Below are 14,773 nucleotides of genomic sequence, written 5' to 3'. Positions count from 1 at the left end.
TTTCTATAGAAAAGTTTGTGAAATTTTTATTTCTATAGAAAAGTTTTTCAAAATTTTGTTCGGAAATTATATCAATTTTTTTTCCTGCAGAAAAGGTAGTCAAAATTTTATTTCTATAGAAAATTTGTCAAAGTTTTATTTCTGCGGAAAATTTTGTTAAAATTTTGTTTCTATAGAAAATTTTTGCAAAATTTTATTTCTATAGAAAATTTTCCCAAAATTTTATTTCTATAGAAAATTTTCTCAAAACTTTATTTCTAAAGAAAATTTTGTCAAAATTTTATTTCTATAGAAATTTTTGCAAAATTTTATTTCTATAGAAAATTTTACTTGAATTTTATTTTTTTTTAGAAAAATTTGTAAAATATTTATATCTATGGAACATTTTTGCAAAATTTTTTTTCTATTTTGTTAAAATTTTATTTCTATAGGAAATTTTGTCAAATGTTATTTCTATAGAAAATTTTGTCAAAATTATATTTTTATAGGAAATTTTGTAAAAATTGTATTTCTATAGACAAATTTGTCAAAATTTTGTTTCCATAAATTATTTGGTCAAAATTTGATTTTTATAGAAAATTTGGTCAAAATTTGATTTTTATAGAAAATTGTGTCAACATATTATTTCTATGGAAACTTTTGTCAACATTTTATTTCTGTAGAAAATTTGTGACGTACCTCTTAGTTGAATAGGAATATGAAAACAAAGTTCTTTCAAACTCCAAATCTTCCATTGTCCTTCAGGCTCTTCAATATTTCCCTACAAATCCTCGAATAGCATTCGATGCCATGGCTTATTTGGATTTCAGCCAAACTTTGTTAATGAAAATCTCAATTGCATTTGCATGCTGGCCATTCGAATTTTCATGAATATTTTCTTTGTGCAGCAGTTGTTGCTAATTTCAGCTGCAAAGGAATAATTCAATGTGGCCATATCCCCACCAAAATCCGACCATCGTCCTGCTTATTCGCATTGCTATTGTTAATCGATTTGGCTGATAGGTTTTGCCAATTACTCTTGGTTCTTGTGACCCGAACACAAGTGGCTCCTAGGAAAACTGAATTGGATAAGGTTACCCGGGTAGTTTTTCTTTTATGTTTTTTGTCCAACGTGCCTTGAAATCATTTCAATATTTTAATTGGAGTTCAATGAGATTGGAACGGCAAAATTGTCACATAAAACTTGTAAACTTGTCTTTAGGTAGATTATTTGCTGGGGGAAACTTAAGATTTGTTTTCGGGAAAAGTTCTAGATGTTTAAGCAGACGAGATATGAAAGTTTTTGGTTTTGCATAATCACATTGGGTGGGAATCGGGGGAGGGCTTGGTTTTTATTAATTTCCAATTGCCCAGAAGAAGTGTTAAGGTCAATAACACACCAGAGTATATGGTAAGGAAATAAAGTAAAAAATATTACAAAATTAAGGAAACTAATAAAAAAAAAACTATTGGAAAATTTGACAATTGAGATCTCCATACTCAAAATACATCCACAGTAAAACCTCTTAAATCTGAAAACCTCTCAAAAGTGCACAACTTTCGTCAGATGTTTGCTATATTTTCACATTAAAATTAACCTCTTATATGGGAGAATAAATTCGGGTAATAAACTCAACCCAAAGTGAACAAAACTTGAAACTTCCGAAAAAAGATTGACAAGCAAATTTGTTTAGGCAGTAGCCGACTATCAAACCTTTTTTCGGAAGCTTCAAGTCTAGTTCACTTCGGGTTGAGTGAATTACCCGAATTTATTCTGATAATTGGTTGATAGTTTTGCTGAAAGTAGAGGATGCTGATGAGGAATGTGGTAATTCCGAAACGTGCGTCCATCCAACCATCTTGCAGTCTATAGGGCTTTGCCCAAATAAATTTAACAAGCATACTTAAATTTATTTGGGCAAAGCAAAATTTTCTATAGAAATAAAACTTTGACAAAATTTTCTATAGAAATAAAATGTTGACAAAATTTTCTATAGAAATACAATTTTGACAAAATTTTCTGTAGAAATAAATTTTTGGCAAAATTTTCTATAGAAATAAAATTTTGGCAACATTGTTTATAGAAATAAATTTTTGACAAAATTTTCTGTAGATATAAAATGTTGACAAAATTTTCTATGGAAATAACTTTTTGACACAATTTTCTATAGAAATAAAATTTTGGCAAAATTGTTTATAGAAATAAAAAAATTAAATCAATAAAAAAGTATCATTGTTGTTTTTAGATAATGTTAAAAACAAAAATATTGTCCATTTAATCGAAGAGAGCGAAGCCCATATCATCGTCAGATTCCTCAGGTTCATCTCCCTTCTTCTTTTCTTCCTTCTTGGCCTCAGCGGCGGGAGCAGCGCCACCAGCAGGAGCGGCAGCACCACCAGCGGGAGCAGCACCGATTGGTGATCAAATCCTTAACATTGACACCATCCAAAGCCTTGGCGAACAAACCGAAAATTTGAACAAAATTTGCTATAGAAATCAAATGTTGACAAAATTTTCTATAGAAATAAAATTTTGACAAAATTTTCTAGAGAAATAAAATTTTGAGAAAATTTTCTGTAGAAATAAAATTTTGACAAAATTTTCTATAAAAATAGAATTTTGACAAAATTTTCTATGGAAATAAAATTTTGACAAAATTTTCTATGGAAATAAAATTTTGACAAAATTTTCTATAGAAATAAAATTTTGACAAAATTTTCTATAGAAATAAAATTTGGACATAATTTTTTATGGAAATAAAATTTTGACAAAATTTTCTATGGAAATAAAATTTTGACAAAATTGTCTATAGAAATAAAAGTTTTGACAAAATTTTCTATAGAAATACAATTTTGAAAAAATTTTTATAGAAATAGAGCTCTGACAACATTTTCTATAGAAATAAGATTTTGACAAAATTTTCTACATAAACAAAATGTTGACAAAATTTTCTATAGAAATAAAATGTTGACAAAATTTTCTATAGAAATAAAATTTTGACAAAATTTTCTACAGAAATAAAATGTTGACAAAATTTTCTATAGAAATAAAATGTTGACAAAATTTTCTATAGAAATAAAATTTTGACAAAATTTTCTATAGAAATAAAACTTTGACAAAATTTTCTATAGAAATAAAATTTTGACAAAATTTTCTATAGAAATAAAATTTTGACAAAATTTGCTATAGAAAGAAAATGTTGACATAATTTTTTATAGAAATCAAATTTTGTTTTGTTTGTTATTGTTGGTTTCTCTTCAATCATTATTGTTGTTTTTGATCTCAGCTTAAAACCATGCATTGACTAAACTACAAGTGTAGCTTAACCAACAGAGGTCAAATTTATTTGGGCAAAGCCCTATAGACTGCAAGATGGTTGGATGGACGCACGTTTCGGAATTACCACATTCGGGTAATTCACTCAACCCAAAGTGAACAAAACTTGAACCTTGCGAAAAAAGGTTGACAAGCAAATTTGTTTAGACATTAGCCAACTATCAAACCTTTTTACGGAAGGTTCAAGTGTAGTTCACTTTGGGTTGAGTGAATTACCCGAATTTATTCTGATAATTGGTTGATAGTTTTGCTGAAAGTAGAGGATGCTGATGAGGAATGTGGTAATTCCGAAACGTGCGTCCATCCAACCATCTTGCAATCTATAGGGCTTTGCCCAAATAAATTTGACAAGCATACTTTTCCTCTGTTGGTTAAGCTACACTTGAAGTTTAGTCAATGCATGGTTTTAAGCTGAGATCAAAAACAAAAATACAATATTGACAAAATTTTCTATAGGAATAAAATTTTGACAAAATTTTCTATAGAAATAAAATTTTGGCAAAATTGTTTATAGAAATAAAATTTTGACAAAATTTTTTGTAAAGGGTGGTTAAAATTTCAAGGGCCGATGTTGATTTTGAATAAAACACAAACTATTTAGGAAATTATTGTAATTTTATTTTATTATGATATATTGTTATTACTCAATTATATATTGAACAAAATATCGGCCAAATGGGCGCCGCGACCTCGGTGGCACACCTTCATCCGATGGTCCAAATTTTCGATGACGCTGAGGCAGAATGGAGGTTCTATGCCGTTAATGTGCCGAATTATCTAATCCTTTAGCTCTTGAATTGTTACTTATCGAAGTACACCTTTTCTTTCAAATAACCCCAAAGAAAAAAGTCCAACGGTGTCAAATCACATGATCTTGGCGGCCAATTGACATCGCCATTACGTGAGATAACACGGCCATTGAGTTTGTTGCGCAAAAGAGCCATTGTTTCGTTAGCTGTGTGGCAAGTGGCACCGTCCTGCTGAAACCATATATCGTCCACAGCCATATCTTCCAATTCGGGCCATAAAAAGATCGTTATCATCTCACGATAGCGAACACCATTCACAGTAACTGCCTGACCGGCCTCATAAACCGCACCAAACAGTCACTCTTTGTGGATGCATTGGTTTTTCGACAATCACTCTTGGATTCTCATTCGCCCAAATGCGGCAATTCTGTTTATTGACGAATCCACTGAGGTGAAAATGTGCCTCATCACTGAAGATGATTTTCTTCGAAAATTGATCATCCACTGTTGCCATTTTTTGGAACCATTCTGCCCATTCACGACGTCTATGGTTCAAATGAGTAAATCTGAATTAGAGAAATGTCAAATAAAATTCGGAAAAAACTTAGCTCTTAGGTGTGGTTCACATTCAACGTCGGCCCTTGCAATTTAACCACCCTTTAGAAATAAAATTTTGACAAAATTTTCTATGGAAATAAAATTTTGACAAAACTTGCTATGGAAATAAAAAATTTAAATCAATAAAAAAGTATCATTGTTGTTCTTAGATAATGTTAAAAACAAAAATATTGTCCATTTAATCGAAGAGAACTAAGCCCATTTCATCGTCAGATTCCTCAGGTTCCTCTTCCTTCTTCTTTTCTTCCTTCTTGGCCTCAGCGGCGGGAGCAGCGCCACCAGCAGGAGCGGCAGCACCACCAGCGGGAGCAGCACCGACGCCGGAGCCAATGTTGGTGATCAAATGCTTAACATTGACACCTTCTAAATCCTTGGCGAACAAACCGAAAATTTTGACAAAATTTGCTATAGAAATCAAATGTTGACAAAATTTTCTATAGAAATAAAATTTTGATAACATTTTCTATAGAAGTAAAAAAATTTTGACAAAATTTGTTATAGTAATAAAAGTTTGACAAAATTTTCTATAAAAATAAAATTTTGACAAAATTTTCTATGAAAATAAAATTTTGACAAAATTTTCTATAGAAATGCAATTTTGACAAAATTTTCTATAGAAATAGAATTTTGACAAAATTTGCTATAGTAATAAACTTTTGACAAAATTTTCTATGAAAATAAAATTTTGACAAAATTTTCTGTAGAAATAAAATTTTAGCAAAATTTTCTATGGAAATAAAATTTTGGCAAAATTTTCTATAGAAATAAAGTTTTGACAAAATTTTCTACTGAAATAAAATTTTGAAAAATTTTCTACTGAAATAAAATTTTGAAAAATTTTCTATAGAAACAAAATTTTGACAAAATTTTCTACTGAAATAAAATTTTGACAAAATTTTCTACTGAAATAAAATTTTGACAAAATTTTCTATGGAAATAAAATTTTGACAAAATTTTCTATGGAAATAAAATTTTGACAATATTTTCTATAGAAATAAAATTTTGACAAAATTTTCTATGAAAATAAAATTTTGACAAAATTTTCTATAGAAATAAAATTTTGACAATATTTTCTATGGAAATAAAATTTTGACAAAATTTTCTATGGAAATAAAATTTTGACAATATTTTCTATGGAAATAAAATTTTGGCAATATTTTCTATAGAAATAAAATTTTGACAAAATTTTCTATGAAAATAAAATTTTGACAAAATTTTCTATAGAAATAAAATTTTGACAAAATTTGGTATAGAAATAAAATTTTGACAAAATTTTGACAAAATATTCTATAGAAATAAAATTTTGACAAAATTTTCTATAGAAATAAAATTTTGACAAAATTTGGTATAGAAATAAAATTTTGACTAAATTTTGTATAGAAATAAAATTTTGACAAAATATTCTATAGAAATAAAATTTTGACAAAATATTCTATAGAAATAAAATGTTGACAAAATTTTCTATGGGAATAAAATTTTGACAAAATTTTCTATAGAAATAAAATTTTGACAAAATTTTCTATAGAAATAAAATTTTGACAAAATTTTCTATAGAAATAATATTTGGACAAAATTTTCTATAGAAATACAATTTTGACAAAATTTTCTATAGTAATAGAACTCTGACTAAATTTGTTATAGAAATAAAATTTTTGACAAATTTTCTATAGAAAAAATTTTGACAAAATTTGCTTTAGAAATAAAATATTGACAACATTTTCTATAGAAATACAATTTTGACAAAATTTTCTATAGAAATAAAATTTTGACAAAATTTTCTATAGAAATTAAATTTTGACAAAATTTTCTATTAAAATAAAATTTGGACAAAATTTTCCATAGAAGTAAAATTTTGACAACATTTTCTATAGGAATAAAATTTTGACAAAATTTTCTAAATTTGGGGAATTTTGTATAGAAATACAATTTTTTTCTATAGATCTTACACAGAATTTCAACATGACCCAGAGAATATACACTTCAGTTGGTTTGAGACCAATATTTCAATGTATTATAAACATAATGACAAAGTAGTATATGCTATGATAGATGGTTTAAAAAATTCTTATAACCCATAAACTCTAGGTTCAAAATCTAGTAAAAGTAGATTTGAAATCCCTTTTTTATAAGACAAATTATATTTGAAATCTGGGTAAATTGGATTTTGATAATGGATAATGTGTAATGTGAATGAGATATTAGAATTAATGCTCTTGAGCTCATTTAATTTCTTTTCGAAATTAAATGACACAATGTCCGATTCACACCAATTCTTTATAAATTTTCTAACCAGATTACTACAGTCAATATTATTTCGTCTTTGAAATAAAAACAAAAAGAACATCGTAATTTCATCTTTCCCTTCCATCAGGATATATGAAATAATGACACATTTTTACAACAAATCCCTTGTCACAACTAATACTAGCAAGGGCATAAGAGAGTGATATATATGGAGAGAGAGGGAGAGAGAGAGAGTGGGATTGAAATTGTGATTTAAAAACAAAAGACCATACACAGCTGTCATAAAAACAAAACACACAAAATCTATGTGAACATCAAACCACAAGTCCATGACATATCGACCTATAATGATAACACAGTTACACATTGGAATGAGTTCTGCACCAATCTCAAGTTGGAGGAAATATCATCATCTTCAAGTATCATTGACTTCAGATTTTGACCACAAAACCAAATCAAAGGAAATAACAATAACAACAACAACAAATAATATGTATTAACAAAAACCACAAAAATTGTTGTACATTTCGAAGTCTTTGGTAATGTGTTTGTTGCTGTTGTTGTTACAATTCGTATCTCTGAATTGAATAAGATTTCCTTATCTCTGAATCATAGAATTCTTATAGCAATTGAATGACCATCATTCTTTTTCGCTCTCTATCTCACTCTCTCTCTCTCTCTCTCTCTCGGTATATCTTTAGTAAAAATCTACAATCATTTGTCTTTTCTCCATTTCATTTGACTCTCTATGTACATGGATGTGGGACTTTTTGAATTCCTCCATACTATCACTGAAGAGAAATTATTTCCAAGTCAATGATTTGGATTCGCAATGTATAAAAAGATATGGAATCATGCTACTCTGCTTCGAAATGTCGATGATGTTTGTGACAGACTATTTATAGGGGGTATGGGTGCATCTATTATTTTGGGTATATGATAGATTTCATGACCAATAATTATTGTACACGAAGGTGGAGACAGATTCTAGTAGAAGTAGTTTTTACTGTTCCAGTTGCTAGATTGAAAAACAGTTAACTAGAAGAAGATTTACCCACATAAGATAATTATAGTCTAGTTCGAGAGAGAGAGAGAGGGAGAGGATCTTTGGTCAATGCCAAATTGCGACGGTAGGCATAATATTGGTAAAATTTTGGACTGTTCCTAAACTTTTTTTTTGGGAATTTCACATATAGTAGACGAGAGTAGGATAAACGAGTATATGGTGCCGCAAGTTTGGCCAGATCGAATCTTAAATACCCACCACCATGTATCAAATAAAATAAATACCTCTTCGAGGTGAGTTACTTGATACTACATAGAATTTTAGGTGAATTTAATGAAACATGCTCCCATAAGAAGATCGGTACAAATGTTTAATTTTTATTATAACCTGTGCCACACAGTGGAACAGGGTATTATAAGTTAGTACATATGTTTGCAACACGCAGAAGGAGACGAGATAGACACATGGTGCCTTTGGCAATATTGCTCAGGATCGGTCCCTGAGTCTGTCTGTGAACACATTTTTGTTATCAAAGTCAAGATCGCAGTTTCAGTCCAATTGACCCAGGGTTCATAAAGATGGCACTTTTGTGCTTTTTGTTTTTTTTTGTGCCGTGGCACGACCGCTTGACATTTGGTACATACTTGTTTTTACTAACATTGTGTTCCACTCCAGGATAAATCTAATCAGGCATCTTTACACAATATGGTCGGCATCTACCCAGCCAAAAGCAAAGAGCTTCCAAAAAAGTAGTTTGGATCCCCAATTTGTGATGCGGAAGTAGTACATAAAGGGTGATACGGTCAAAATTTGGTCAAGGGAAAACGCGTGTAAATCGGTGAAATCGTTTATTTAAAAAATCAAATTAAATTTCTTTTTCAAGTTCAATTAGTATAAAATTCAGGAAAAATATTCAGTTACGCTTTCGCTTTTCCAAATCCGAATTGCCGGGCCTCACGCTTGACACCTGCCATCAGATTTTGTACAGCCACCTTGTCCACCTTCTTCGCCGCAGAAAGCCAGTTTGCCTTGAACTGCTGCTCGTCCTTAGCAGTTTTTTTGGTCTTCTTTAGGTTCCGCTTGACAATAGCCCAGTATTTCTCAATTGGGCGGAGCTCTGGCGTGTTGGGAGGGTTCTTGTCCGTGGGAACCACCTGCACGTTGTTGGCGGCGTACCACTCCATGGCCTTTTTACCGTAATGGCAAGATGCCAAATCCGGCCAAAACAGTACGGAACAACCGTGTTTCTTCAGGAAAGGCAGCAGACGTTTATTCAAACACTCTTTCACGTAAATTTCTTGGTTGACAGTCCCGGAAGCTATGAAAATGCTGCTTTTCAAGCCACAGGTACAGATGGCTTGCCAAACCAGATATTTCTTTGCGAACTTTGACAGTTTTGTGTGTTTGAAAATATCTGCTACCTTTCCCCTTCCTTTTGCCGTATAAAACTCCTGTCCCGGAAGCTGCTTTTAGTCGGCTTTGACGTAGGTTTCGTCGTCCATTACCACGCAGTCAAACTTCGTCAGCATCGTCGTGTACAGCCTCCGGGATCGCGCTTTGGCCGTCGTATTTTGTTTATCATCGCGATTTGGAGTCACTACCTTCTTGTAAGTCGATAGTCCGGCTCGTTTTTTGGCTCGATGCACGGCTGTAGACGATATACCCAGCTTATTTGCGGCATCTCGGAGAGTGAGGTTAGGGTTTCGCTTGAAACTACCGGCAACTCTCTTTGTCGTCTCAGCGGCTTCCGGTTTTCGATTTCCCCCCGATCCAGACTTCCTGGCTGTCGACAAACGTTCCCCAAACACTTTAATTACATTTGTAACTTTTAGCGATTTTGCCAGCTTTGCGTGCGAGTAGCTCGGATTTTCGCGATGCGCGAGCAAAATTTTGATACGCTGCTCTTCTTGCTTGGACGGCATTTTGACAACTGAAGAGTGAATTCCAAAATCAAAATAGGAGCAACATTGTACACACACACCTTCAAAATGAGGCGTGTTCAGGGGTTTTAAATGCAAAATTGAAGGAAATACGTCAAGTTTATATTGACCAAATTTTGACCGTATCACCCTTTAGGGGCCCAGAAGCCAGAGTTTTGGTTAGGTAGTTTGTTCGCGAACTACCAAACTCCAATAAGTTATGAATTAAAATAGTATTTCAGAAAACTGCTATACATTTCTCTAACCACTTTTAAAGCAAATATTTGCATTGTTTTCACAAGAAGGTACAATACATTTTGGTCTTAGAAATACTAATTTTCGATATTGCTTTAGTACAATAGCATCTATACTCTTTATCGTCTCTGATTACATTTGTCATACTGACAACTCATTAACTGCAATCCCATATTGAATTGCCCATATGTTTTAGGACCTTCTTGACATTCCAAACAGTAAATGTTAAACGTTGTTGAGATACCCATTCTTCACTTCATTGTTAGCAAATTGTAAAATATTGTTTTTATCTACTCCACACAACATCACTACATTCAAACAATGTAGGGAGATGGGAGGGCAAAACTTTAAGCTGTATGTGGGTTTGGGTATGTGTGTTTCATATCAATACTCATTGATATTGATATCCGTACATTGTGCGAGTACCAATAAGATTATGTGGTTTTGTTTGTTTGTTTGTTTGTATGGTGTAAGTTCATGTGTTTACGTGTGTGCATTTTGTTATCATTTGAAATGTCAATGCATGTCAATTTGTTTCTTAATATCTCCAACCAACGACAGCCAACAAAAGAGATGAAAGAGATGAAAGAGCAAAGCAGAGAGAGAGAGAGTGAGATGATGGCAAAACAAAGTAAAGTAACTTAGGAATGAGAGGAAGAAATTACGTATTAGTAATCATCCAAGTATCCCAGATAAGTTCACTCACACACACACACACAGATTATATGGAGCCAAGCATCTTGTCCATTGTCCCTCTTTGTCGTATCACTGTTTCAAAGATATCGGAAATCTGTTTGTTCATAACAAAAGTTTATCTTTTTTTCTTACTTACTGAAGGATAATCATTTAAGAATGTCTTATGTTCTCAATATTCTGCAAGAGTATACTTTCTAGATTGAGTATTGTTGATGAGTTTTGGTTTTTTTTTATTGGTACATTGACGCATGCATTAAAATGAACTTCATTAGTTTAAAGAAAGTATATAGAAATGTTGTAATATGTTAACAAGGTCATTATGAGTATCGATAAGTTTGATACCTATAAGAATTTTAATATCAAGATTTCTAGAATATATTTTAATACTCTTGGTACGTCCATGTTGATGTTGGTGTGCGGTGGAGAGGAAATTTTATCAAAATTTTATTTCTATAGAAATTTTTTTAAAATTTTATTTCTATAAAAAATGTTGTCAAAACTTTATTTCTATAGAAAATTATTGTCAAAATTTTATTTCTATAGAAAATTTTGTCAAAATTTTATGTCTGTAGAAAATGTTGCCAACATATTATTTCTATAGAAAATTTAGTTAAGATTTTATTTCTATAGAAAATTTTGTCAACATATTATTTCTATAGAAAATGTTGTCAAAATTTTATTTCTATAGAAAATGTTGTCAACATATTATTTCTATAGAAAATATTGTTAAAATTTTATTTCTATAGAAAATTGTCAAAATTGTATTTCTATAGAATATTTTATTAGAATTTTATGTCTATAGAAAATTTTGTCAAAATTTTAATTCTATAGAAAATTTAGTCAAAATTTTATTTCTATAGAAAATTTTGTCAACATATTTCTATAAAAAATTTTCTCAAATTTTAATTTTATAGAAAATTTCGTCACAATTTTATTTCTATAGAAAATTTTGTCAACATATTATTTCTATAGAAAATTTTGCTAAAATTTTATTTCTATAGAAAATGTTGTCAAATTTTTATTTCTATAGAAAATTTTGTTAAAATTTTATTTCTGTAGAAAATTTTGTCAACATATTATTTCTATAGAAAATTTTGTTAAAATTTTATTTATATAGAAAATTTTGTCAACATATTATTTCTGTAGATTTTTTTTTTTAATTTTATTTCTATAGAATATTTTATTAAAGTTTTAATTCTATAGAAAATTTTGTAAAATTTTATTTCTATAGAAAATTTTGTCAAAATTTTATTTCTGTAGAAAATTTTGTCAAAATTTTATTTCTATAGAATATTTTGTCAAAATTTTATTGCTACAGAAAATTTTATCTACATTTTATTTCTATAGAAAATTTTCTCAAAATTTTATTTCTATAGAAAAATTTCTCAAAATTTTATTTCTATAGAAAAATTTGCTAAAATTTTATTTCTATAGAAATGTTAGTCAAAATCTTATATCTATAGAACATTTTTGTTAAAATTTTATTTCTATAGAATATTTTATTAAGATTTTATTTCTATAGAATATTTTATTAAAGGTTTAATTCTATAGAACATTTTTCAAAATTTTATTTCTATAAAAAATTTTGTCAAAATTTTATTTCTATAGAAAATTTTGTTAAAATTGTATTTCTATAGAAAATTTTGTTAAAATTTTATTTCTATAGAAAAATTTCTCAAAATTTTATTTCTATAGAAAAATTTCTCAAAATTTTATGTCTATAGAAAATTTTATTTCTATAGAAAATTTGGTTAAAATTTTATTTTTATAGAAAATTTTGTCGAAATTTTATTTCTATAGAAAATGTTGGCAAAATTTTATTTCTGTAGAATATTTTGTTAAAATGTTATTTCTATAGAAAATTTTGTTAAAATTTATTTCTATAGAAAATTTTGTCAACATTTTATTTCTATAGAAAATTTTGTTAAAATGTTATTTCTATAGAAAATTTAGTCAAAATTTTATTTCTATAGAAAATTTTGTTAAACATTTATTTCTATAGAAAATTTTGTCAAAATTTTATTTCTTTAGAAACGTTTGTCAAAAATTTATTTCTTTAGAAACATTTGTTAAAATTTTATTGATGTAGACAGTTTTGTCAACATTTTATTTCTATAGAATTTTTTTTAATTTTATTTCTATAGAAAATTTTGTCAAAATTTCATTTCTATAGAATTTTTTTTAATTTTATTTCTATAGAAAATTTTGTCAAAATTTCATTTCTATAGAAAATTTTGTTAAAATTTTATTTCTGTAGAAAATTTTGTCAACATATTATTTTTATAGATTTTTTTTTTTTAATTTTCTTTCTATAGAATATTTTATTAAAGTTTTATTCTATAGAAATTTTTGTCTACATTTTATTTCTATAGAAAGTTTTCTCAAAATTTTCTTTCTATGAAAATTTTGTCAAAATTTTATTTCTATAGAAAATTTTGTTAAAATTTTATTTATATAGAAAATTTTGTTAAAATTTTATTTCTATAGAAAAATTTTTCAAAATTTTATATCTATAGAAAATTTTGTCAAAATTTGACTTCTAAAGAAAATGTTGTAAAAATTTTATATCTATACACAATTTTGTCAACATATTATTTCTGTAGAAAAATTTCACAAAGTTTTATTTCTATAGAAAATTTTCTTAAAATTTTATTTGCATAGAAAATTTTGTCAAATTTTTATTCCTATAGATAATTTTGTCAAAATTTTCTATAGAAAATTTTGTCAAAATTTTATTTCTATAGAAAATTTTGTCAAAATTGTATTTCTATATAATATTTTATCAAAATTTTATTTTTCATAGAAAATTTTGTCAAAATTTTAATTCTATAGAAAATTTTGTCAACATATTATTATTTCTATAGAAAATTTTGCTAAAATTTTATTGCTATAGATAATGTTGTCAACATTTTATTTCTATAGAAAATTTTGTCAAAATTTTATTTCTAAAGAAAATTTTGTCAAAATTTTATTTCTATAGAAAATATTGTTAAAATTTTATTTCTATAGAAAATGTTATCAAAATTTTAATTCTATAGAAAATTTTGTCAAAATTTTATTTCTTTAGAAACGTTTGTCAAAATCTTATTTCTATAGAAAATTTTGTCAAAATTTTATTTCTATAGAAAATTTTGTCAAAACGTTATTTCTATAGAAAATTTTGTCAAAATTTTATTTCTATAGAAAATGTTGTCAACATTTGATTTCTATAAAAAATTTTGTCAAAATTTTATTTCTATAGAAAATTTTGTCAACATATTATTTTTATAGAATATTGTGTCAAAATTGTATTTCTATAGAATATTTTATTAAAATTTTATTTCTATAAAAATTTTATGAAGTATCTCTTAATTCGAGAGGAATATTTTACAAAATCTACCAAAACAGCAAAAATTCTACCAATCTACCAAACAGTAAAAAATTTAACATTTATGGTAGAATTCTACCACTTGTACGTGCCGTGCCTGTACGTCATGCCAAATAACAAAACTGGGTCTTTAAGATAGTCTTTCAATATTCTCGTTAAGTATTTCGGTATGTGAAACATCGTCTCTTGGGTGCTCTTGAAATTGATCCAAGCTGAGAGGCATTTCAGCATGGCGCACAATAACAGGGGAGTCGACATTAGTAGTAGCTCCGACGATCCCAATAAATGTTCAGGCGATTGAGCGGAAACAAAGTATTCTGCTCCATTTCTGGCTATGCACCGTCTTGCGAAGATCTACATTTTGGTATTATTTATCGCCAATCTTATTCCCCAAAACGCGTCAGGAGTTCAAAGTTCAACGAATTGACATTCGGAGAGTTTGATGGGCATTGTGCGATAGCAATGAAGACTGCTAAGGTCTGTTGGAATGACCATGGTTGAATGCGGCCGAAATGTTTGTCTGTCCAGAGATTCAATGCTGTCTATCGGACATTTTCCCGATAATATTAGGCATTTATTTCGAACACACGGTCGTTACGGCTG

General features: G+C 28.5%; 1 protein-coding gene and 1 pseudogene across 1 annotated transcript; both read right to left on the bottom strand.

Moving 5' to 3' along the window:
- Positions 1-2,230: 2,230 nt before the first annotated feature.
- Positions 2,231-4,323, bottom strand: LOC142222236 (large ribosomal subunit protein P1-like; annotated as a pseudogene).
- A 529-nt stretch (positions 4,324-4,852) lies between these two features.
- On the bottom strand, positions 4,853-7,353 carry LOC142222226 (large ribosomal subunit protein P1-like). Its single transcript, XM_075292244.1, has 3 exons — positions 7,312-7,353; positions 7,248-7,269; positions 4,853-5,088 (listed from the first exon to the last, which is right to left on the bottom strand). The coding sequence occupies exons 1-3, from the start codon at positions 7,351-7,353 to the stop codon at positions 4,862-4,864; spliced, it is 291 nt and encodes a 96-aa protein (XP_075148359.1). The 3' UTR covers positions 4,853-4,861.
- Between the last annotated feature and the right edge of the window lie 7,420 nt (positions 7,354-14,773).

This window comes from Haematobia irritans, chromosome 1, assembly GCF_050003625.1.
Source record: "Haematobia irritans isolate KBUSLIRL chromosome 1, ASM5000362v1, whole genome shotgun sequence".
NCBI lineage: Eukaryota > Metazoa > Arthropoda > Insecta > Diptera > Muscidae > Haematobia > Haematobia irritans.
The sequence above is the reverse complement of the archived record's forward strand: the minus strand, read 5'-3'. Positions and strand labels throughout refer to the sequence as shown.

Coding starts and splice junctions, on each gene's coding strand:
- LOC142222226 (XM_075292244.1), bottom strand. CDS start 7,353: ATGATACTTGAAGATGATGATATTTCCTCCAACTTGAGATTG. Junction 7,270..7,311: donor TTTCCTCCAACTTGAGATTG/GTGCAGAACTCA, acceptor TTATCATTATAG/GTCGATATGTCATGGACTTG. Junction 5,089..7,247: donor CGATATGTCATGGACTTGTG/GTTTGATGTTCA, acceptor TGATTTCTATAG/CAAATTTTGTCAAAATTTTC.